This window comes from Marmota marmota, unplaced genomic scaffold (assembly GCF_001458135.2).
Source record: "Marmota marmota marmota unplaced genomic scaffold, marMar, whole genome shotgun sequence".
Taxonomy (NCBI): Eukaryota; Metazoa; Chordata; class Mammalia; order Rodentia; family Sciuridae; genus Marmota; species Marmota marmota.
Window position 1 is genome coordinate 193175 of NW_025999932.1, and position 23559 is coordinate 216733.

Consider the following 23559-nt stretch of genomic DNA (forward strand, 5'->3'; position numbering starts at 1 on the left):
TTGCCGTGATGTGGGGAATGATGTGAGGTAGAGTGGGTGTGCCTGCTAATTGGTGCTGCCCGGTTGGAGTGGTAGAAGGGGACGAAGCTTGGAATTGGGGGTGAATGGCTTTTAAGGTCCCCACACCATGGTGAAGGTCTCTAGTTTTACTGGACGTGTTAATCACAGATCTTGGGTGGGGGTGAAGTCATTTTTTTTCAAGGCTTCCCTGTGAGTGGGCACTGGATGCAGTGGGGATCTGGGTGTCTGCTCCTTGGAGCCTTTCAGAACAGCTTCCTGCTGGCCGCAGGCTGCCCTGAGCTGGGGGCCACAGTTGTGAGGGAGGTCGGCCTCATGGTCCCAGACTCCACAGACCCTGGAGGTGAGAAAAGCCCTTCCACATGGCCACATGTTCATGGGGTGGGGCTGGGTGTGTTAGGCCCCTGAGAAGGGGAGTACTCCATCATGTTGAGGAAGATGGGAGGGGTCGGGGTGTACATAACACACGGCTGCTTGCCTGTACCTGCACATGTGACATGCATGCTCACGGGTACCTGCATGGGTGCATATACATGTGCGAACACACCAATGTGAAGTTTTCCAAATCTGAAAACTTTCCACAGGTAATGAGAACTGTATCTTCGGAATTAATTTTTATTTCTATAAAATGGCCACTTCTGATTAAGAACACACTTTATCATTAAAAATAAACACGAGGTCTCTGTTTCACGTCTTCCAAGACTCTGCCCACTGAGGTGCAATTCTCCCTCATTGCAATGGCTCTGAGGAGCGGGTGCCAGCCCCTTCCCGGTGGCATGGGAGGATCTGCCTCAGTTGCATATTTCCCTTGGAAAGCAGAAGCAGGAGGGCTGGGGACAGGACTGCAGGCGGATGGGTGGCACCACAGGACCCTGCTTCATGTTCTCTGCATGTCACTCTCACAGCCCACCAGAGGCGGAGTAGGGGCAGGCTTGGCCCAGGGGGGCTCAGGCATCACCCTGGGCCAGGAACACACACCTGTGCCTTGGTCTCAGTCTTCCCGCTTCCAAGGTGCTGCTCAGGTTACACAGTCCTCATTATCTCAAGAGAAAGTGAAGGGTCACACAGGATGGTGGTCCTCAGAGCAGGACACCTGGGAGATGCTCACCCCTACCCAGGGTCCTCCTGATGTCCGGGCCCCCAAGGGTCCTCTTGGTGTCTGAACTCCCAAGGGTCCTCCTAATGCCTGGGGCCTCAGCTACCCGCCAGGGGCAGCTGTAGCCATAGAACCCCTCACTCCCAGCTTCCTGGCATTGCTGCACATCTCTGGGAAGTCACTTTTCTCTCAAGCACTTCAGAAACCAGGAGGCGAGGCCTGGGTGTCTTGCAGGCTTCTGTTGTCAGGTGCCTAGTGAGCCTCCCCTGGGTCTGAAAGCAGGGGCTTCTTGGTGGCAGGGTGGCCTGCTGCTTGCCTTGGTGTGCTGCACTAGCTGGTCCAGGGGAGCATGTGCAGATGAGCATACTTCTGTGATGCAGAGGTTGGAACCAGGCAGTATTGTCCCCTGGTGACATTTGGCAGGGATTGGAGATTTTTTCTAGTGATTGAGGGGTGCCATTGGCACACACTCAGGTGATGCAGGGTGCTGTCCAGCACCCACAGTGCACAGGGTCCCCAAAAATAAGCAATGCAGGATGTGAGTGGAGCAGTGGGCAGGAAGCCCTGTGTATTCCTGAATGGCACATGTCAGGGAGAGAAGAGGTGTGGACCATTTTGGATACCTGCAGGTATCAAGGTGTGTCTGACCCCAGGACTTTGATCTTGAAGAGCTGTTCCACATTTCAGGGGCAGAGAGCAAGTGAATCTCTGCACATCTGCTGGTGAAGATGGGTGGCGTGGACTGCATTGTGCTGTCCAACATTCTGTGGACCCAACATCAAGGCCCTAGGGTCAAGGGGCAGTGCTACACTGGGGGCCAGGAGGCCTGGGTGGACCCAGCTCTGCAGTTTACTAACTGCATGTCCTCTGCTAACTCACTTGACCTCTCTGCCTGAGTTTTAGTGCCATAAAACAAGGCTGGTGACAATAGTCCCTTTCTAGGATGGGAAGGAGGGTGGCTTAATACGTGTGACCTACTTGTCCCTGTTGGCACAGACCTGTCTTACCTGGATCCTGCTGCTCTCTTTGTAGGCGCTCAGTGAGGCTTGGGGAGCACCAGGACATGCTCAAGGTCAAGGCTTCTTTTGGGGAGCCACGGACTGGGTTCATGACTGTAGAAAAGACTCCGTGTGGGAATGTGGGCTTTCTCAATGAGCGTAGCAGAGCCTATGGGCTGGGCCAAGCAGGCACCAGCTGGGGACCAGCTCTACCACATACTCCCACTGTGCTGTGCCCCCACAGGCCAGAAGCAGGGGCCAGCTGATCGCGGGCTGGGACCTCCAGACTGTGAGCCAAGATAAACCTTTCTCTACGTCATCTAGGCATTTGTCACAGCAGCAGAAAGCTGATTCATGGGCATGAGTGATTCCATGGGCAGTTTTGTAGCCCGTAGGAAGTATTCCCATGCTGCCCCAGCTCAGAGCCAGTGCCACCTATTGCCCACAGTGCAGCCTCCATGGAGAGCTGGTGCAGCCTCCAGGGGGATTCGCCTTGCTATCAGTCATCAGGTTTGTTCATCTGCTGAGCCCACATCCACAAAGCTCACCAAGTGATGCAGCTGGGACCCCAGGTGCTCTGCTCTATGGTGGCACTGGGCAGTGGCCCTCCACGCTAGGTGGGCATGGAAGTCGTGATTCAGACCCTGCAAGTGAAGCATCAGGGGATCTGAGGTGTTTTCTGATTCTAGCTTATCTATGGGAATCTCCTTTCCTGTTCAGGCCTGCCACTGCTTGCAGCATGGACACTCGAAATACCGGCATCTCCCTGCCTCGCACCCTTCCTCTCTGTTGATGGGTATGGAAACAGGAATGCCAAGAAATGACTGCCAGGGCAGGCTGCAGTGAGGCTGTCTCCTGGCCCCTAGGTGGACACTAGATTCTGGTCTACACTTCTCTAAGGGTTAAGAGTGAACAAAGGTTGGTAAAGAAGAGAGACTTGTTGGTAAAGAAACAACTTACTGTGACAACTAAACTAAGTGCACAATGGGGTAGACTCCTCTGGGACTGTACTGTGAACAAAGCATCAGCCACTTGAGGGTCAGAGGAGGCATGGGCATGGTGCACGTATACCCAGTGAATTGCAGCTGGCGCTGGCCATCAGGGCTGACAAATGCTGATTAAGTGACCAGCCTGTCCTCAGTCCCTGCTCCCCCACAGACCTGCCAGGCAGAGATGCCCCAGAGCCTGTTTCAAGATAGCTTTGCACTCTAGTCTAATAAAGGAAACCTCAGGAAATCCAGAATAGAGAGCACAGGACCAGAGGAAATTCATTTTAAGCTCCACAGATGAGTTTGCAGTCTAACAGAGGAGTGTGGACTGCCTTGCGTGGCTAGGGTCCCTGGCACTGAGCTCATGTCTGCTTGGGACTTAGAAGTATGGCTTATGGCAGTGGAGACCGAAGAGTGTGGGCTGAGTGCCTAACCTTGAGCCTCCTGTGCCACAGCCTGGGTTCTGGTGGCAGCACTACCAGGCAGGCTTCCTGCTGGCCCTGCTCTCTGTGGAGGTTTGTCAGGGGCAACTGGTCTGCACAGCACTGCCCACTGATCTACCATGTCCAGGGAGTATCTGCCATGTCCTTTGGTCCACCGTCAGCCTCACTGCAGTGACAGGCAGCTGTCAGTGCTGGGCGGCACTCGTGGCTGTCAAGCCCCTTCAGGGCTGCCTTGCTCCTCTCATCCGTACTTGCTGTCACCAGCCGGGTCTTGTTCAGAGCCTGACTGCCACTTTAGGTGCTGGGGGCTCTGGCGCTGCGGAACTTAAAACACTTGCTTCTAGTTGGTCCTGGGAACAAAGGCAAAGGGGGCGCCTGTTCCTCCCCAGCAGCACCCGGGTAGGGGGCTCTCTTCTCTGAGCTGCCGCTGGTGTGGTCCACCAAGATGGGTTTACAGTCCCCAAGAGACCTCACTGCCGACCGGGAATAAGTCCTAACCCTGCCACTGCCTTTGCAGGTGTGGGAAGAGCTGATGACCAGAGGCTGGGATAAGAAGGTACTGCAGCCTGCAGTGGACATGGCTTTTGTGTGGGTGCCGCAAGGCAGTTCTGTGCAGGGCAGCAGGAGGGCCTTCTTTCTCTCCTGGTGGAACGCAGAGCTGGGTGGGCTCCTGTTGGCTTCCATTCCCTGCCGATGCTGTCACTCAGCCAAGTTAGGATGGCACCTGGAGGGTGGGTCTGCTCATGCCAGTTGCCCTGCCCTGCCACATGGGGGTCTTTAAGGGGGCTTCCCACCCCCCAGCAAGCACCATGAGTACGTGGACTTGCAGGAATTTGTGGTGTGTGCTCCATGCAGATCTTCACAGGCCTGGGAGCCCAGCCCGTGCAAGCCAGAGCAGGCCGTCAGGAACAGCTGGACTGGCAGCCACTCGGCTGCCCTGTACTGCCGCAGCCATAGATGGAGCACCGGTGGGGACAGGCTGCCTCTCTGTCCCATCTTACTTATGGACACTGACATTTAAGCTGCACATAATTTTCATATGCCATGAAATGTCCTTTTGATAATTTGAAATCGTATACAAGTGTGAAAACCTGTTTGCAGGTATTACAGAGACATTTCAGGGACTGTGGTCTGTCTCTCCCGGGTCCAGGGCATGGCAGCTGTGGGCCCAGATTGGGCCCAGTCCCAGGCCACTGGTCCATGGGTCTCCACTCTGTCCCACCTTCATTTTTCAGTTGATCCTGACCAGTTCTCTTTGTCCTGACTCATCATCTTTCTGATTACAGTAGGAGTGCTCTTTCCCTTTCCAGGAGTGGCCTCTCAGTTCTGTGGCGTGCAGGAAGGACACGGCTTTCAGGTCTGCATTCTGAACCTCTCACTTAGGTGGCTCTGGTGGTATCCACACCTTCAAGGACAGATGGGGTGGCTCCTCTGCCCTTCTGCACACACAGGCCCTCCGAGCCAGCTGAGCTCAGCCCCTGAAGGAGACAGGAGCTTCAGAACCGTGAGTGGGCCTGTCTGCTTCGTGGGCAGAAGAGCCTGGGTCCTGTTGCTGCTAGTCAGAGGGCATCTTCCGCCAGGAGCCAGTGGGTCTTCCTGGTCTTTGGAGCTGAAACCAGCCTCTGCAAGTGCAGGTGGGGTGGGCATCCGGGTGCAGAGGGCCCAGAACCCCTGCCCTCTGAATCTGGAACCTGTGCCTCAAGGCAGACGTGTCCCTGGGAAAGTCTGGCGTGTTGTGCTTCGTGGATGCGGGTGGGCGTGTGAGCACTGCAGGTGTGCCAGCCTGCACCAGAGGTGGCACCTGTGGTAGGAGAAGCAGGGATGGTGCTCCGAGGGTGCTCCAGGTGAGTCACAGCTGGACCTGTGCCATGCTGTCAGCCGGGAGCTCTCTTGTCAAAGAGCACCTGCCCTCCCAGCAGCCTGGAGCTGCTGCCGTCTCAAGGCCTGGGTCCCAGAAGGACCGCAGGAAGGAGCCTGCCAGTGCCATCAGAGGTCCGGGCGCATTCCTGCCTCAGTGGATGTCCAGGCTCTGTTCGTGGGTCCTGCCCTGCTCTAGCCTGTGTGGCGTGCGCTTTGACAGCCGGCCCTGGTGCCTCGGCCTGGTCAGCCTCATCTCTGCATCCTGTGGCTAGGTCTTCTGTGCCTGGGGCGTGTTGGTTGACTTTCTCCACATTGTTTGATGGCTGGATGCAGATTGCCACTGTGAGGGACCGACAGAGGCTGGAGACAGGTGTGATGGGAGGGAACCAGATGGACACGGAAGGCCAAGCAGAGTGGTCTGTGCATCAGAGAGCACCTGCTGTATGCCACACTTTACCCTGGACCAGGGCCTTGAGTGGGCCCAGCCTGCATTGCCCTGGGTGAGTCCATGGTGAAGGTGCGGGCTACTCAGCAGGCCTGTTCCTATGACCAGGCTAAGGTCATAACTACCTGGGGACCATTCACCAGCTGGGGCCTCTGCCCGAGTCTGCACTTGAGCAGGAAGCTCGCTCCTTGGGAAGCCCTTGGGATTCCACCTGCTCCAGGGTCTCGCTGTGGTGGAGGTGGCCCCGGGTCGCATGAGAAGCAGCCATGCAAGAGTGCTGTGTCCAGAGTGGGCCTGCCTTGGCTCCCCATGCATGCCCAGGTTAGGTTTTAGCGTGCCTCGTCAGGTTGAGTGGTGCTGTCTCCCTGCTGCGGGCTCTGCCCTGCACCCTGACATGCGTGTGCTCTGTGTGGCTCGGTGGTGCCGAAGCTTGCAGGAGGGCTATGCCCACCATGGGGCTGTGCTGTGGCCCCGGTAATCCCGGAGGGACTCAGAGACCCCTTTGAAGAGCAGCTGCGTCCCAGCAGGCAGGCAGGACCATCCCCATAAACTGGTGGGAAAACTGAGGCTGGAGAGTGGCTCGGCCCGCTCTGAGGCGATGGCTGTGGGCTGGCCCAGGGACGGGCCCTTCCTACGTAGGCACACCAGTGGAGAGTTAACTGGCTACAGCTAGTATTTTGTAATTAAAATGTCTTAAAGAGAGGAAAGGTAGTTTCTTTATAAGACTTAATTTCAAACGTACACAGAGGTCCTGGACGCTGTGGAGCAGCCCTGGGTACCACCAGGGTTGGGCTGGGGCTCTGGGAGCCTATGGGGAGGTGGCTGTGGCCATCCCTTAGGCTGGCACACACCTGGGAGGCCACAGCCTGTGCCCTTATTTTCAAGTGAGCTTCTGTCAACAGAGGCTGGGCACTCTGCCTGGTGCTGTCTCCCTATCTCTCTCTGTCTCTGTCTCTCTCTCTTTTCTGTGTGTCTCTGTCTCCCTATTTCTCTATCTCTCTTGTCTGTCTGTCTCTGTCTCTTCTCATGGATGCTTGGGTTTCGGAAGGTCTTCCTGACCTGCTTCCTCTAAGCTACACTGACCTGCTGGTTGGCAGAGTGAACAGGTGCCTATCTACATTTCTGGCTCCTCCCAACTTCGTGGACGCCACTGAGTCATGCCCAGAAGATTGGGGGTGCCCTGGGGTGCTCTGGAGGCCTGGAGGACAGAGGGGCTCGGTGCAGGAGGAGGTGCCCTCTTCCTCCTTACAGAAGGTGGTCCACATGGGAGATCAAATCAGTTGAGAGTCCCGCAGCTTCTTTGATTGGCTTTTTTACTTTCTTCCTTATTCCAATGAATTCTGACACCCTGTGTTACGTGTACCATCTGGTCTCTGTCCCCGGTGGCCTATGGCCCTTCCAGTGCAGATAGTCAGGTCAGACCAATCTGGATGCTAAAAATGAGTTTGGGCCAGGCCTGGCGGTGCACACCTGTCATCCCAGGATGACATCTCAGATCAGGAGGCTGAGGCAGGAGAAGCCTAAGTTTGAGGCCAGCCTGCACAATGTAGCAAGACAAACTAAAAAATAAAAAGGGCTGGGGATGTGGCTAGGTGGTGAAGCGCCCCTGGGTTCAATCCCTAGTACTTAAATAAACACATAAATGAACTTGGACTCAAAAAGCTTTTGAATTTCAAATAAACCCCCGACTGCTTGTGTGTGAGTATCGGGGGGAGCCTGAGCTCACGTGGAAGTGCCGAGGGGCTCAGTGGAGGCTGTGGTGGAGGCAGCAGGGGGCATCAAGGGGCTGCCATGGGGCTCCACTGTGGCTGCCACCGAGCAGAGCTGGAGTTAGGAGTGGCCTCAGTCCCTTCTCCTGTGTAGCAGGGACAGAGATGATGCTAGGGGACGGCAGTGGAGTTGCTGAGACTGTGGTGCTGACCAGAAGGATCAGGAGGCAGAAACCCGTGTCCTGGTGGTTCCTGAGAGGGGCAGGCCTGGGTTGCAGAGCTGGCTCTTGGCCTTGGCAGAGAGCTTCTTCATGCATTTTGGGCTCCTGCCCAGAAATAGCAACAGCAGCTCCTGGTAAGTAAGTAGAGCCTCTCAGGAGGGGAATGGCATGTCTCCACCCCAGCCTCACCTCGAGGCCCTGCCCAGGGCTGCAGGTCAGGCCCAGGGCCAGCACCTCCTCTCCCAAAGAAGGAACTCACTCTCCTCGGGGCCAGGCTGTGAGTTTAGAGGAAGGAAGCCCTGCTCACGCCTGTGCCTGTCCGCTGCTGGTGGAAATGTGGGTGTAGTTGCTCAAGTGTGTGAACCCGAGTCCCTGGAAGACACAGCTCCTGGGCACACGCAGGAGCACTGGGAGTGCACTCAGGGATGACGTCTGTGGCCACGTACAGAGCACCATACAGCAGCTGAGAGCTGGGACACCCAGGGGCCATCAGCCTGCCACAGGTGGGCTCGGCACAGTTGTCCAGCCATGAGATGGAACGGGCTCTGCAGCCATGATGTGCCAAGAGCAGCTCTTCAGTCAAACAATCCCGCCAGAGACCACTAGTGTGGCTCATCCAGAGATGGTGGGCTGGGCCTGTGGTGCGGGCCCTGGGCAGAGTCTGGCCGGAGTCTTCCCGGGTCGAGAGTGTTCTCCCATAGGCAGAGCTGCCCAGCTCCAGGGACTTGCTGTGCACAGCACTATGAGGTCATCCCTTCCTGGTGAAGCTGCCTGAGAGAGAGCCATGGAGATGGTGTGCCAAGAGCAGCAGGTGTGAGGGGACGGCTTGGCCGGTGTCCACTCAGCCTGGCCCAGGCTTCTGTCCTTCTGATGGGGGGGAGCAAAAGTGGGGTGTTCCCATACTGGACTGCAAAGCAGAGGCAGGCTCAGGAGGGAGGCCTGAGCAGAGGGCAAGGAGATGGGCAGCCAGGGCTGAGGCCATCTTAGCAGAGCACTGGCCATGCACTCTGGACTGCTGGTGTCCTCAGGAGCCCAGCTGTGAGACAGCCAGGAGCAAGATGCTCCTCAGGATCTCCTCTAAACACCTATAAGGGAAGACCAATTCAGATCTCAGCAGATTTTTCAACCCAGGCTCTCAAAGCCAGGAGATCCTGGAACCACATGTACCAAGCTCTAAAAGAGAATGGAGGCCAACCATGAATCTTACATCCAACAAAATTAAGTTTCAAATGTGATGATGAAATAAAAACCTTCCGTGATAAACAAAAGCTAAAAGAATTTACCGCAAGAAACTCTGCACTTCAGAACATTCTTGGCAAAATATTCCAGGAGGAGGAAATGAAAAACAATAATGAAAATCTGCAAAGGAAAGAACTACAGTAAAGGAAAAACCAACCAAAGGAGAAACCAAGTCAAGCTAAATACCAAAAATAAACAAAATGAGTGGTGATACAAATCATGTCTCAATAATAAGCCTAAATGTTAATGGCCTAAACTCAACAATCAAAAGACATAGGCTGGTAGATTGGATTCAAAAAAAAAGAAGAAGAAGAAGGTCCAATAATATGCTGCCTTCAAGAGACTCATAGGAAAAGATGAAGGTGAAAGGTTGGGATAAAACATACCATTCACATGGCCTACCTAAGCAAGCAGAGGTTTCCATCCTCATATCAAATAAAGTTGATCGACAGGGATAAAGATGGACATTTCATATTGCTTAATAGAATCATTCATCAACAAGACATAACAACAAGACATATATGCCCCAAACAACGGAGCATCTACATTCATCAATTAAACTCTTCTCAAGTTCAAGAGTCAAATAGATCTCAACACAATAATTCTGGGTGACTTTAACACACCTCTTTCACCTCTTTAACACACCTCTTGATAGATCTATCAAACAAAAGCAAAACAAAGGAACTATAGAACTCAATAATACAATCAAAAACTTAGACATAACCGACATATAGAGAGTATATTATCCATCAACAAGCAAGTACACTTTCTTCTCAGCAGCACGTGGTTCCTTCTCTAAAATACACCATGTTATGCCACAAAGCAAATCTTACTGAACACAAAAAAGTAGAGATACTACCCTTCATTCTATCAGACCATGATGGAATGAAATTAGAAACCAATGATAAAATAAAAACTAAAAGCTACTCCAACACCTGGAGATTAAATAATATGCTATCAAATGAACACTGGATTGCAAAAGATTTCAAGGGGGAGATTAGAAGAGGTGAATGAGAACACCAATACCACACATCAAATCTCTGGGACTCTATGAAGGCAGTGCTAAGAGGAAAGTGCACTGCATGGAGTTCATGCCTTCAAAGAAGAAAAAGTCAACAGATGAATGACCTAACATAACATCTCAGGGCCCTAGAAAGAGAAGAACAAATCAACCCCCAAAGCAGTAGGAAACAGGAAATAATTAAAATCAGAGCTGAAATCAATGAAATTGAAACAAAAGAAACAATGGAAAAAATTGACAAAACAAAAAGTTGTTTCTCTGAAAAATAAGTAAAATTGATAAACCATTAGTCATGCTAATGAAGAGAAGGAGAGAGAAATTCAAATTACTAACATCCATGATGAAAAAGGAAATATTACGATGGACCCTATAGAAATATAGAAAATAATTAGAAATTATTTTGAAAATTTGTACTCCAATAAAATAGAAAAATATCGAAGGCATCGACAGATTTCCAGAGGCACATGATATGCCTAAATTAAATCAAGATGATATACACAATTTAAACAGATCAATTTCAAGCAAGGAAATAGAGGACACCATTAGAAGCCTATCAACCAAGAAAATCCCAGGACTGGATGGATACATGACTGACTTCTATAAGACCTTTAACGAAGAACTAACACCAGTACTTCTCAAACTATTTCATGAAATGAAAAAGAGGGAGCACTTCCAAACAATTCTATGAGGCCAATATCACCCTGGTTTCAAAACCAGACAAAGACACATCAAAGAAAGAAAACTTCAGACTAATATCTCTAATGAATATAGATGCAAAATTTCTCAATAAGATTCTGGCAAATCAAATACAAAAACAAATCAAAAAGACAGTGCATCATGATCAAGTAGGGTTCATCCCAGGGATGCAAGGTTAGTTCAACATATGGAAATCAATAAATGTAATTCATCACATCAATAGACTCAAAGATAAAAATCCTATGATCATCTCAATAGATGCTGAGAAAGCGTTTGATAAAATACAGCACCCCTTCATGTTCAAAACACTAGAAAAACTAGGTATAACAGGACCACACCTCAACTTTGTAAAGGCTATCTATGCTAAGCCCCAGGCCAACATCATTCTAAATGGAGAAAAATTGAAAGCATTCCCTCTAAACTGGAACAAGTGGATCCAGGACCTAGGGATGCCCTCTGTCACCACTTCTATTCAACATAGTTCTTGAAACTCTAGCCAGAGCAATCAGACAGATGAAAGAAATCAAAGGGATATGGATAGGAAAAGAAGAACTCAAATTATCACTATTTGCAGATGATATGATTCTATACCTAGAAGATCCAAAATATTCCATGAGAAATCTCCTAGAACTAATAAATGAATTCATCAGAGCAGCTGGATATATAATCAATACCCATAAATCAAAGGCATTTCTGTACATCAGTGACAAATTCGCTGAAAGTGAAACTAGGAAAACCACCCCATTTACAATAAATACTTGGGAATAAATTTAATGAAAGAGGTGAAAGACCTCTACAATGAAAACTACAACATGCTAAAGAAAGAAATCAAAGAAGACCTTAGAAGATGGAAAGATCTACCTTGTTCTTGGATATGCAGAATTAATATTATCAAAATGACCATACTACCAAAAACACTATACAGATTCAATGCAATCCCAATCAAAATCCTAATGGCATTCCTTATAGAAATAGAAAAAGCGATCATGAAATTCATCTGTAAAAATAAGAGACCCAGAATAGCCAAAGCAGTCCTTAGCAAGAAGAGTGAAGCTGGTGGCATCACTATTCCAGACCTTAAACTGTACTACAGAGCAATAGTAACAAAAACAGCATGTTATTGGCATCAAAATAGACCTGTAGACCAATGGTACAGAATAGAGGACACAGAGTCTAACCCACATAACTTTAGTTATCTTATATTAGACAAAGGCACCAAAAACATACATTGGAGAAAAGATAGCGTATTTTTAAAAAAATGCTGGGAAAACTGGAAATCCACATGTAACAAAATGAAATTAAACCTCTATCTCTCACCATGCACAAAACTCAAAGTGGATCCAGGACCTAGGAATTAAACCAGAGACCTTGCACCTAATAGAAGAAAAAGTAGGCCCAAATCTCCATCATGTTGGTATAGGCCCCAACTTTGTTAATAAAACTCCTATAGTGCAAGAATTAAAACCAAGAACCAATAAACAGGATGGATTCAAGCTAAGAAGCTTCTTCTCTGAAAAAGAAACAATCAGTGACGTGAATAGAGAGCCTAGAGAATAGGAGCAAATCTTTACCACAAGCAAATCAGATAGAGCACTTATCTCTAGGATATATAAAGTATTCAAAAACCTTAACACACACACACACACACACACAACAAATAACCCAATCAATAAATAGGCCAAGGAACTGAACAGGTACTTCTTGGAAGAAGATATACAATCAGTCAACAAACATATGAAAAAAATGTTCAACTTCTCTAGCAATTAGAGAAATGCAAATCAAAACTACTCTAAGATTTCATCTCACTCCAGTCAGAATGGTAGCTATCAAGAATACAAACAACAATAAGTAGTTGGCGAGGATGTGGGGAAAGAGCAATTCATACATTGCTGGTGGGACCGAAAATTGGTGCAGCCAACCTGGAAAGCAGTATGGAGATTCCTTGGAAAACTTGGAATGGAGCTACAATTTGACCCAACTATTCCACTCCTCAGTTTATACCCAAAGGTATAAAAACAGCATACTACAGGGACATAACCATATTAATGTTTATAGCAGCACAATTCACAATAGCTAAATTATGGAACCAACCTAGATGCCCTTCAGTAGGTGAATGAATAGGGAAACTTTGGTATATATACAAAATTCAACATTACTTATCATTAAAAGAGAATAAAATGATGGCATTTGTAGGCAAATGGATAAAGTTGGAGAATATAATGATATGTGAAGCAAGTCAATCCCAAAAAACCAAAAAGCCGAATATTTTCTTTGATATGAGGATCTTGACTCATAATGAGAATTGGGGGGGAGTATGGGAGGAATGGAGGAACTTTAGATGGGGCAAAGTGGAGGGAGGGGGAAGGAGGAGGCATGAGGGCAGGAAAGACAGTGGAATGAATTAGACATCATCACCTAAGTACATGTATAAGACACAAATGGTGTGAAAATACTTTGTGTACAATCAGTGTCTATATGTGAAATATGAAATGAATTGCATTCTGCCATCATGTATAACAAATTAGAATAACTAGGAAAAAAAGAGAAGAAAGCAATTCTGTCCGGCCTGCTGGTGGAGTTCTGCTCAGTTCGGCACCAAGGGCTGCAGGGCAAGGTGGTCGTGGGCGCTGCAACAGCAGGGGTTTGGGGCACAGCGCCATTCTTGTTGAGAACATGGCTGTTGCAATGTCTTGCCAAGTGTCGGAGCCTAGGACACATGTGCTCAGGTGGGATGGCTGCAGGCTTGCCTAAGGCCGGAGCGGTGGGTGCTGTTGGTGGGTCCGTGAGGGAGGCTGGCCTCCAGGGGGCCAGGGCTCTGGGCACAGAACTGTTCATGCATCATTTCAAGAGTGGTCCGTCACTGTGCTAAGTGGGCGAGAACAGAGCTGGCGGTCCTGGTGCTGGGAATTGGGTTGTGCTGCTTCACGGTCTGCATCTGTGTGATCGTTCTTCAAGTGCTGCTTTGGCTTCTGCTGTTCACTGAGAGTGGAGAGGGCTGGTGGGCAGGTATGGGTGTCCCCAGCTGTGTGGACAGGGGTGGAGCTGCAGGGATGCAGAAGGCAGCTCTTTCCTTCACCTGTGTGTGCACTCCCTAGCAGTTCAGCATCTGCTGGGTGCCAGGGCGGCTCTCCCTCCTTCTGTGGGCAGCTGTGTGCCTAGAGGGAGGAACAACATGCTCTTCCTCTGAGCAGACAGAGGAGGCCGTGATGCATGGTCAGGAGGGAAGGCTTGGCCTTGGGCGTGCAGCCAGGGCTCAGCACCCGGGAGCTGGCTGCACTCCTCCATGGCTCCTCTTGGATGACTCACTGCTCCTGGGTCTGCTCTGCTGGGCCAGGCGGAGCCCCCAGCAGTGGGGAACCTGCCAGGGGACACCGCCTGGAGGGGGCATGGCAGCTGCTCTGGTCCTCCTGGTCCGAGGGGCCTGCTTGACCTGGCTCAAGCTGACCAGTTACGCTCTGGTGTTGCTGTTACCATAGCAACCAGCATGCTTCTGGCTGGTCCAGACTCGATGCCAGTTGGTGCCTGTCTCACAAGCTGTTCAGAGGACGCACCCTGCTTTCTCCGCCAAAGGCACCTTGCCGGAAAGTGACTCCCGCTGCTTGTGTCTGGAGGTTCTTTGCATAATAAACAGGAAAAAAAAAATCTCAACTCTGTGTTTTCCACTGAAGACCATTTCCCACAGGACTTCCAAAGTTTTTCCCTGAGAAACATAGGAACTTCCAACCTCCACACTCATTGCCACAACAAGACACAAACCAACCAAAACAAAAAGCCCAGAAAACCCAAAACGGAAAGCAAGTGAGATTGCAAAGGTGCCAGAACCCACTTCCAAGGCTGGGGCTGAAGGTCAGCAGAATGGCGCTAGCTTCGGGTTCAGATTTCTGGACTTTGTGAGAGCCATCAGTCCCCATCCAGAGCTGGGAGGTCACAGGGCTGCCTGGACATCAGCAGTCTCCCCATCTCCCCTCCCATTCTGGGCCTGCTTCTCCTCCTGGCCTGTGATTCCACCAGGCGTGTGCGTGTGGGGCTCCTGCCACAGGTGCTGCAGGAGGTCTGCCTCGGACCTATTGGAGCTCGTGGGTTTCTTCAGCCCTCACCAGACCGTGTCTTCATGACCCCCCCCCCAACAAGAGGCCGTCAGGAGAGCCGCCGGGGCAGCCCCCACGGGCAGCAGCTCCAGAGGCCTCCTTTGGGTCCTCCCTGCACAGCTGATAGCCATCGATTGTTCCTCTGTGATTCCCAAATATGAATCCCAGGGCCTTCTGGTCTAGATGCGTCTTGGAGCAGAGGGGCAGAGTTGAGTTCTGCTTTCACAGGGGAGGAGCCTGAGGTCCCAGACACAGACGGCATGGGAAAGGTCACATGAGGGTGAGACCCCAGGCAGCTCTTGAGGTCACAGCTGGTGTAGTCACACACACACCCCAAAGCATGTCAGTGCGTGGCAGACAGGGTTCACTGACACCGAAAACCTCACCCAGTTAGACTTCTGCGTCCAAACTGCATCAATGAAAAGCTAAAAGAAGCAACAAGTTGCATCTGTCCTGCCTTTGGGCTCCACTTTCAAGTTGGCACTTCTCCAGTGAGCAGGCCTCCTGTCCCCGCCCCTGGTGGCAGCACCGGGCCTTGGCGTGCAGAGGCCCAGTGGAGCTGCAGTTCCCCTGCCACAGTGTGCGAGGCGACTACTGGCCTTGGTGTGGTGCTCTCCACTCTGAAGACGGGGTGCTGAGGGGCTTCTGTCTGGATTGGTTTGGTTCATTTTGTTTTCAGGGTCGACAGGAGACAACTCCCTGGTCCCTGAGCAGTGCTGGCAGGCATCAGTGTGTGCCCCCAGTGGCACTGGCCAGGGGGTGTCCAGCATCTGTCTTTCCCAACCTGTGCCTGATGCAAGTGGAGCCCAGTGCCAGGTGCTGCTAGTGTCAGAGTGGCTCAGAGGCAGACGTGGCCCTTTGAGGTGAGCCCAGGTCCTAGATGATCCTTCCAGCACGCTCAGCGTCAGACCTGCTGTTTGGGCCTGCAAACCCCTGAGGCAGAGCCAGGGCAGGAGCCTTCTGCAGGGCCACTGGGCGCTGGTGCCCTGAGGCACCATCTGTTTTCTCCAAACATGTTCAGATGTTTCTGGGAGCTGCTCTGAACAGGAAGGACCAGTGGAGGGTGCACAGGGACCCACACAATTCATGTTGCTGAGGATGTGGCGAAAAGGCACACTCATACATCGCTGCTGGAATTGCAAATTGGTGTAACCACTCTGGAAAGCAGTATGGAGATGCCTCAGAAAACTAGGATAGGAACCACCATTTGACCCAGCTATCCCACTCCTCGGTCTATACCCAAGGACTTAAAACCAGCATCCTACAGTGATGCAGCCACATCAATGGTTATAATAGCTCGAATCACAATAGCCATTGCTCCCGCTACACATTTTTCCTAATTGGTAAATTGCTCTGTGCTTTAAACATCTGAGATCTAGTTTAATCTTGTCATGAAAAAGTCCTCCTTGGTTATTGCTCCAACTTTGACCTAACACTATAAAATCCAATTCCAAATAAGAAGTCACTGGCAGATGAATGGATCAGCAAGATGTGGTCTATAAACACAGGGAACATCCCTCAGGTCTTAAAGAAAGAAATCTTGACGCACAGTGTCAGCCCGCTCTCTGTCCCAGTAGCAACACATCAGACATAGTTAAAATGGTGAGAGGAAAAGATCGTTCCGGCTCATGGTTTTGGAGGGTCCAGTCCAAGATCCATACTCTGGAAAGCAGCATGAGATGCCCCAGAAAACTAGGATAGGCCCGTTCCTATGGGCCTGGTGGGTGGCTGAGTGACAGTAGCTGGGCACCTGCTGGGACAAACCACTCTCCTGGGCCTGGATGTGCAGGAGGAAACAGATAGAAGGCAGAATGGAGGGCGAGCGGCAGGGGAGGCAGGAGCTGGGGAACGGACAGGGCCTCAGTGTGGGAAGACGCAGGGCTCGGCAGGTGGGTGCCACGATGGCTGCACACTGTGTGAGTGTGAGGGCCACCCATGCACACTCTGGTGGCTAGGGGCCTTGTTTTCTGTTCCCACATGAAAAGTCTATCACCCGGGAAGCTGCTCTGTTTAGGCCGGTGTGAGCTCCTTGGCGCTGTGAAGCACATGGCATTCATGGCATGTTATGTTACTTGGTAGCTAGAAAACCAAGACTTATAAAAGAGTAAATGCTAAATGGCCAAAGGAACTGAATAGGCACTTCACAAAAGAAATACGATCAGTCAACAAATATACGAAAAAGTTCAACATCTTTAGCAATTAGAGAAATGCGCATTAAAACTACACTGAAATGTCATCTCACTCTGGTCTGAATGGCAATTATCAAGGATACAAGTAACAATTCATGTTGCTGAGGATGTGGGGAAAAGGCACACTCATACATCGCTGCTGGGACTGCAAATTGGTGTAACCACTCTGGAAAGCAGTATGGAGATGCCTCAGAAAACTAGGATAGGAACCACCATTTGACCCAGCTATCCCACTCCTCGGTCTATACCCAAGGACTTAAAACCAGCATCCTACAGTGATGCAGCCACATCAATGTTTATAACAGCTCAGTTCACAATAGCCAAGCTGTGGAACCAACCTAAGTGTCCTTCAACAGAAGAATGGATAAAGAAAATGGATAAAGATAAAGTAATATTCCATTGTGTATATATGGTACATATACACAATGGAATATTACTCAGCCTTAAAGAAGAATGAAACTATGGCATTTGCTGGTGAATGGATGGAACTGGATAATATCATGCTAAATAAAATAAGCCAGTCCCCAAAACCAAAGGTTATATGTTTTCTCTGATATGTGGATGCTAATCTACAACAAGGGAGGATAGGGAGGAGAAGTATAGAAGTTCATTGGATTAGATGAAGGGCAATGAAGGGAAGGGAGGGGGCATGGGAATAGGAAGACAGTAGAATGAATCAGAAATAACTTCCCTATGCTCATATATGAATACATGGCCAGTGTAACTCCATACCATGTACAACCACAGAATGGGGTCAAAATTGTAATGTGATGCACCCTATGTCCCTATGTATGTATAATATATCAAAATACACACTGCTGTCATGTGTATCTAAAAACAACCAAGAATAAGCAGAGTGAGTGGACGTACAGAGGTTGAATCACATGCCTTGCCTGAAGTAAGTTTGTTATTTGGAAATGTCCCTGTGATTGGGAGGTGCTGAGCGTTTGCGTGCCAAGTGACGATACATGTCATCTTCTCTCTTTAGGTGAAGCCAAGAACCTCCCCTCCTACCCTGGGCCCAACAAGATGCGGGACTGCTACTGCACAGTGAACCTGGACCAGGAGGAGGTCTTCAGGACCAAAATTGTGGAAAAGTCACTCTGGTAAGTCCACTATGCCTTTACTTGTTAGCCACCGGGTTCCCTCTGTGGCACCCGCCATGTCCCGCGTTCTTGGCCATCGGCCCAGATGGGAGGGCTCTGCTGGCAGGCGGTCACTTGGGAGCTTCTGACCTGGGCCCTGGTGTCTGCTGGATGCTCCTAGCTGGCCACCACCCCTTCCCACCAACACCAGTTGCTCTTTTCAGTAGAGACCACTGCCAGGAAAGTGTCAAGGGGTTTCTGAGAGGGGAGAACATTCTAGAAGTTTTCTTTTCAACATCTCCTTTTGCATTTTCCTCAGGAGAGTGTGTTATAGGGGCACTGAGGTGACTTAGTTAAGAGGCCTAGAAAACATCTGTCCATCAGTTAGATGACGGCATTGGTGAGAGAACTGACCGGCCCTGGGTCTGAGCCTCCCTTGTGATGGGGTTGTGGGGACTGGTCAGGATGGCATGTCCTGGGCCAGGGGAGCCAGCCTGTCTTCTGACAAGCTCCAGCCCAGGCGCCACTGAAGAGGCCTGTGCCTGGTGGCGGGAGCAGGTGGGGACAGAAAGTGGCAACAGGGAGGCCAGCGTGGCTGTGCACGGGCTCAGAACCCCGGCAGGAGACCTGGGCAGCCTGTCTGTCCTCCGTGTCAGCGGAGTGGGCCGCTGTCTGGTGGGCAGGCAGCCTGCCAAGCAGGCACTCCACGGGACCAGAGGAGCCGTCTGGAACCAGTGACTCCCCTTCAGCCCGAGTTCAGGGCTTGGGGTCTCAAAACAGCTGTTTTCCTTCTGAGAACATTTTTAGCAGCTGAATGTTGCCTTGCTGTTGACTTCCAAGTGGCAGCACCCTCCTCGTGGGCTGGAGGCTGTCCAGTGCTGGGCAGTGGCCGAGGCCTGGCCCCAGGCTGCTCAGTCACCCTGGCCCCTCCATCTGTGTATGCCCACCCCCTTCCATTGTTTTGACTGGGACCCTTAGGGCTGGTGGGGGTCTGGAGTCAGTCCAGGGAGAGCCTGGGGTTGGCGGTGAAGTGGCTGAGTCTCTAGTTAGAGAGGCAGGAGGGCGAGGAGCCTGCCCTGAGTTGCAGCCGGTTCATGCAGGAGACTTCCCTGCTGCCTGCACCTGGTGTGCCAGAGGCCCGAGGAGGGTGCACCCGGGACTTGCCTGGGTCCTGGCCAGGCTGGCTCCTCTCCAGACTGCTGAGGGGTCAGTGGGACTCGTCTCCGTCGTCTCCGTCGGGGTCTACTCTCAGGTGAGGTGGAGAGGCAGGGCCCACTGTCTTCCAACATTTCGCAGAAATCATGGTTTCTGGCTTGGGGGCCCCAGAAGCTGCCTTTGGCACAGGAAAGGAGGCGTGCCCACGGCCAGGAGCAAGCGGTCCGCAGACAGAGCCCCTCGCCGGCAGTCCACGTTCCCACTTCTTGGCTTTTGGCTGGGCAAGTGCTTCACAGAGCTCAGACAGACAGGCACAGGGCCCAGGCCCCAGGCACAGAGAGGGGTCGGCACAACGGCCCCTGCCCCACCGCCGGGCATTTGCACCTCACGAGTTTGCAGCCTGGGAGGGCTGTGGTTCTGCAGCCCCACTCCACATGGGCCCTGGCCAGAAGCCGGTTAGTGTCTGCTGTGGTTGAGCACCTCCATCCCCCTCTTTCCATCACACACTAAGTCCCAAAGAACAGGATTGGAAGGGAAAGAGCGCAGGTGTGCAGAGCCTTGAATCTACCTGCAAAAGAAGCTCATGGCCCTTGGCGTCTGCAGCACCGAGGTCCAGTAACCCAGCTTGACATGTGGAAGCAGAAGCAGGACTCCAGGTTGAGCAGGTCAAGGCCGAAAGGAACGACCCTGCCGATTTGAAGAGTAGAGCTCCTAGAAGTGAAGGACAGCGTCTAGCTCCTTGGTGTACAGCTGACTACAGGAGGCCAAGGGAGATGGGAGGCCATTTGGAACCTTGCTCAGAGTCAGCAGGAGGCCCAGGGACATGGAAGGTGGAGGACAGGGCGGTGGCAGCCCCACTGGTCTGGGCATCCCAGGAAGAGCGTACTAGGGCTAGCTCAGGGTCCCTGTGGCCTCAGCTTGGGGGTAGGCCCAGAGGCAGTGGGTCTCTGTGGAGGTGTCTGCTGGAGTCTAGGTGAGAGGAGGATGCCAGACCTGTGGGTGCCTGAGGAGCAGAGCTGAGGGCCTGGCCCTTGAAGGCCCTGGACACCTCACTCCTCCAGCACGATGCTCAGGAAGCCAGGGCTGCCCCTCCCGTGTGCCCACAAGCTCTCCCAGCTCAGCCTCTCCTTTAAGAGCCAATGCTCCAGACACTCCTCTGGCAAAGTCACTGTAGGAAGCCAAGGAGCCCCTACTGTGCATCTGACCTGGCGAGAGCCCCCGAGCCCAGCCCTTCTACAAAGATGTGCCACAGACTCTCTCCACTGGCAAGGGAGAAGGCAGCCCCTGCCCTCTTCCTCACTCACAAAAGCGGCTTTCGGGGTCCACGTGCGCCAGGCCTTCCCCGTGGGATGGGCTGGCTGGTGCCCTGGGTGCAGGGCCCTGTCGGTGGCTGCAATGCGGTCCTAGGAAGCGTCCCCTTCTCCTTTTCCAGTGCGGGCCAGAGGCTGCCAGCTGCCCCCTCAAAGTCTGAGCTAACAACTGCTGGAGCAGACTCCCCCAGGAGAACAAGCCCCTCTCCCCTGCCTTGTCCTGTCTCCAGGAAAGTGACTTGGGGAAGTTTCTGTGCCACTAAAAGAAGACCTTCTCCTGCTGTAGAAGGTGAACTTGGTCACATTGCCAAGCTGGGTGCCCAGCCCTCCTATGGCAGCCTGTCACCATCCCCTCATCCACCAGTGACTCTGTGACAGGAACGGGAGTCTGCTGAAAGCTCATAGGGCCCCAGGGGGACACCTGGCTTCCACCCCAGGGTGCTGCCCCCCAGGGCCTAGAGGGACAGCTGAAGGGCAGAGCAAGTCACACAAGCAAGTGAGCATCTACTGCAGGTTCCTCAGTCCTTGCAGGAACATTCCCCGAGTGTCTGCCTCTCGGTCTCCCCGCGTCCAGGTCAGGAGGGGGATGCGGTTTGCACTCAGGGCTTGTGGTCCTGTGTGGCGCTGACACTGCTGCCTCTCTACAGGGTTCTGTGGTGAAGACGGCTCCTGCTCAGGGCGAGCCCTGGGTCCTGGTCTAGCCCGTGGCCCCGCAGAGCCATCTGGGGCTGTGCAGAGACCCTGGCTCCCTGAGCTGTGCACCTGCTTCCTTCCTGGTTATGTCTGGAGTGGCAGGCCCCAGAGCCCCCTCCCAGGCTGAGATTTCTCCAGAACTGATCTGGAAATCTAGACCCAAAGGTGCGCCGGCAATTGTGCTCAGTCGTGGAGACCCGAGAAATTTTCATTCTTTCTTTCCTATGTATATTCTACATCAAATTAGCAGTTAAGAAACAAAGTAGACAGCCCTGTGGTGCTAACGAAGTTGGGCTGGTTGGTGCCCAAGCCTGCGGAGTCTGCAGGGAAGCGATCCAAGTGTCCCTCAGCCCTGGGGTACACCTCTTGTGGGGTCCCAAGAGGGCACATTCTGCCCAGACCAGAACATGCCCTCACTTGGGAAATATGCTTGGGTGTGGTGGGAAGATCTCTGCAGCTCCGAGTTTTAGGCAGGGCAGAGGTCATCTGGGTCAGAAGTTAAAGGGACAGTAGTCGGTGGTTTGGGAGACAGACCCCCTGGAGTTTTCGTAAAAGCACACTGTTGACTCAAAAATGCCAACTTTGAAATTGCCGGGCGCTCCAGGTCACGTTCTCTCTCCCGAGGCTGACTTTTCTCTAACTCCCCACATTAGTGAGCTTGAATTCCACGAGCAGGGAGTGCCTGCTGCCCAGGGGTCAGCATGCTGTGTGGCCTGCGGGCCCCTCCTGGGTGTGGCTGGGATGCTGCTGCAGGTTCCCTTCCCTTGAAGGAGCCTCCAGGGTCCCTCCAGCCCTGGGCGGCTCCCTAGCCATGTCTTCCCAAGGGCCTGGTGGGGGTTCTGGAGTTCAGGGCATCGCCGTAGCATGTGGGGCCAGTGGCAGACTCTGCCCCCCCCAGAAACCCTGGCTTCAGCCACTTTGCGTGTCATGCTGACAGGATCCAGTTCAGCCTGAGTTGTGTCCTTAGCCAGGACTTCTGGGCACTGCTGCTACCAGTCCTGACGCCTCAGCCTCCTGGGTCAGTGGCAGGTGCCTCTCGGACCTAGAGGTCGGGCAGGACCACCCCAGCCAGCAGCTGCTCGGGCTGCTGTGCCTGTGGCCACACTAGGCACAACCAGCCCGCTCTTCTCTAGTCTGGGGGTGGGTCTGAGGTTCACAGCCTGTGTGCACTTCAGGATAAACCACGCCACCCATGTCTTGGACCCCACCGTGGGGCCCGGCGGCTCCAGGTGGGCTTCAGGCTTCTGGTGAGCTCTGGCCCAGGTGGGAAACGCCCCGCCCCACCCAGCCGCTCAGCCAACTGGCCTCTTGCCCCCACCCCAGGCCCAGGAGACGGCGACTCCCTTCCCCTCTCTGGCTCAGGTTGGCTAGGTGGGACAGCGACCCGTGCAGTTCGTCACCTTCCTTTTGGAAGACTGAGAAACTTCCCTGGCTGGGGAGGCCCCCCCCCGAAGCTGCTGAGGACGGACAGGCAGTGAGTGGGGCTCAGGCTCGGCCACGGCTGAGGATCGGAGTTCTTGACAGGCTGAAGGGAAAGCTCACAGGCACAGGTGCTGTGCAGCCTGGGAGCTCCAAGGAGCGCTGGGACCTCAACTGAGGGACTCACAGCAGACTTGCAGGACTCCTCAAGGCCCTCCTCCTGGGTCCCTTGGGTAGGTGCCAGGCTCCCTGGTGAACAGCCTCTCAGGACTCCTCTGTGCCGAGCACTTCCTTCCACCCCAGCCCATCTCTGGGGATGTTGGGATACAGCATTTGCTTCAATGAAATTCAAGTTCAGCTTTCAGTTCATGGCTTAGCCACATGCGTGCCTCATTAGCTGGATGCCCCGCCCTTGAGAACTAGGCTGGTGTCCTCTTACTATCCCTACCCAGCTGCCTCTGGAGCCAGAGGGGTCCTCATGCCCACTGCCCTGGGCCGGGGGTCAAGCAGGGTCCAGTGGGGCCTGCCTGCAGCCCCTCAGACCCTGGAGCACAGAGACACTCAGGGGAGACTCAGCCCTCCCCCTTGCCCCAAGCCCTCAGGCCCAGATGTTGGGAAACGAAGGCAGGAGCTTGCGGCTAGCCAGACACTGGGGACTCAGAACTTGTTCTTTTCTCATGACCAAGTGTCACTTGTCACGAGGCTCAAGCAGCCATGGTGGGGTGGGGCAGCGGTGGCCTCGCACAGATGTCGGGAAATGACTCAAGGAGAAGTTGGTGGTTTCTCTGTGAGTCCCAGTGAGGCCCTGTGTGACCCTCCCGGCCAAGCCCTGCTGGGCTCGGGGGATAAGGGAGGAGGGAGTCGGCTCAGGCAAGACCCGAATGA

The 23559-nt window shown here is 52.7% G+C and overlaps 1 protein-coding gene across 1 annotated transcript in view; it reads left to right on the top strand.

The window, feature by feature from the left end:
- Window positions 1-17970: 17970 nt before the first annotated feature.
- The window catches only part of Rasa3 (RAS p21 protein activator 3), a 51539-nt gene continuing 45950 nt past the window's right edge, over window positions 17971-23559 (top strand). Inside the window, 1 exon segment of the mRNA XM_015483920.2 lies at window positions 17971-18118. Coding sequence (XP_015339406.2) covers window positions 18042-18118 — 77 coding nt within the window. The 5' untranslated portion in view covers window positions 17971-18041.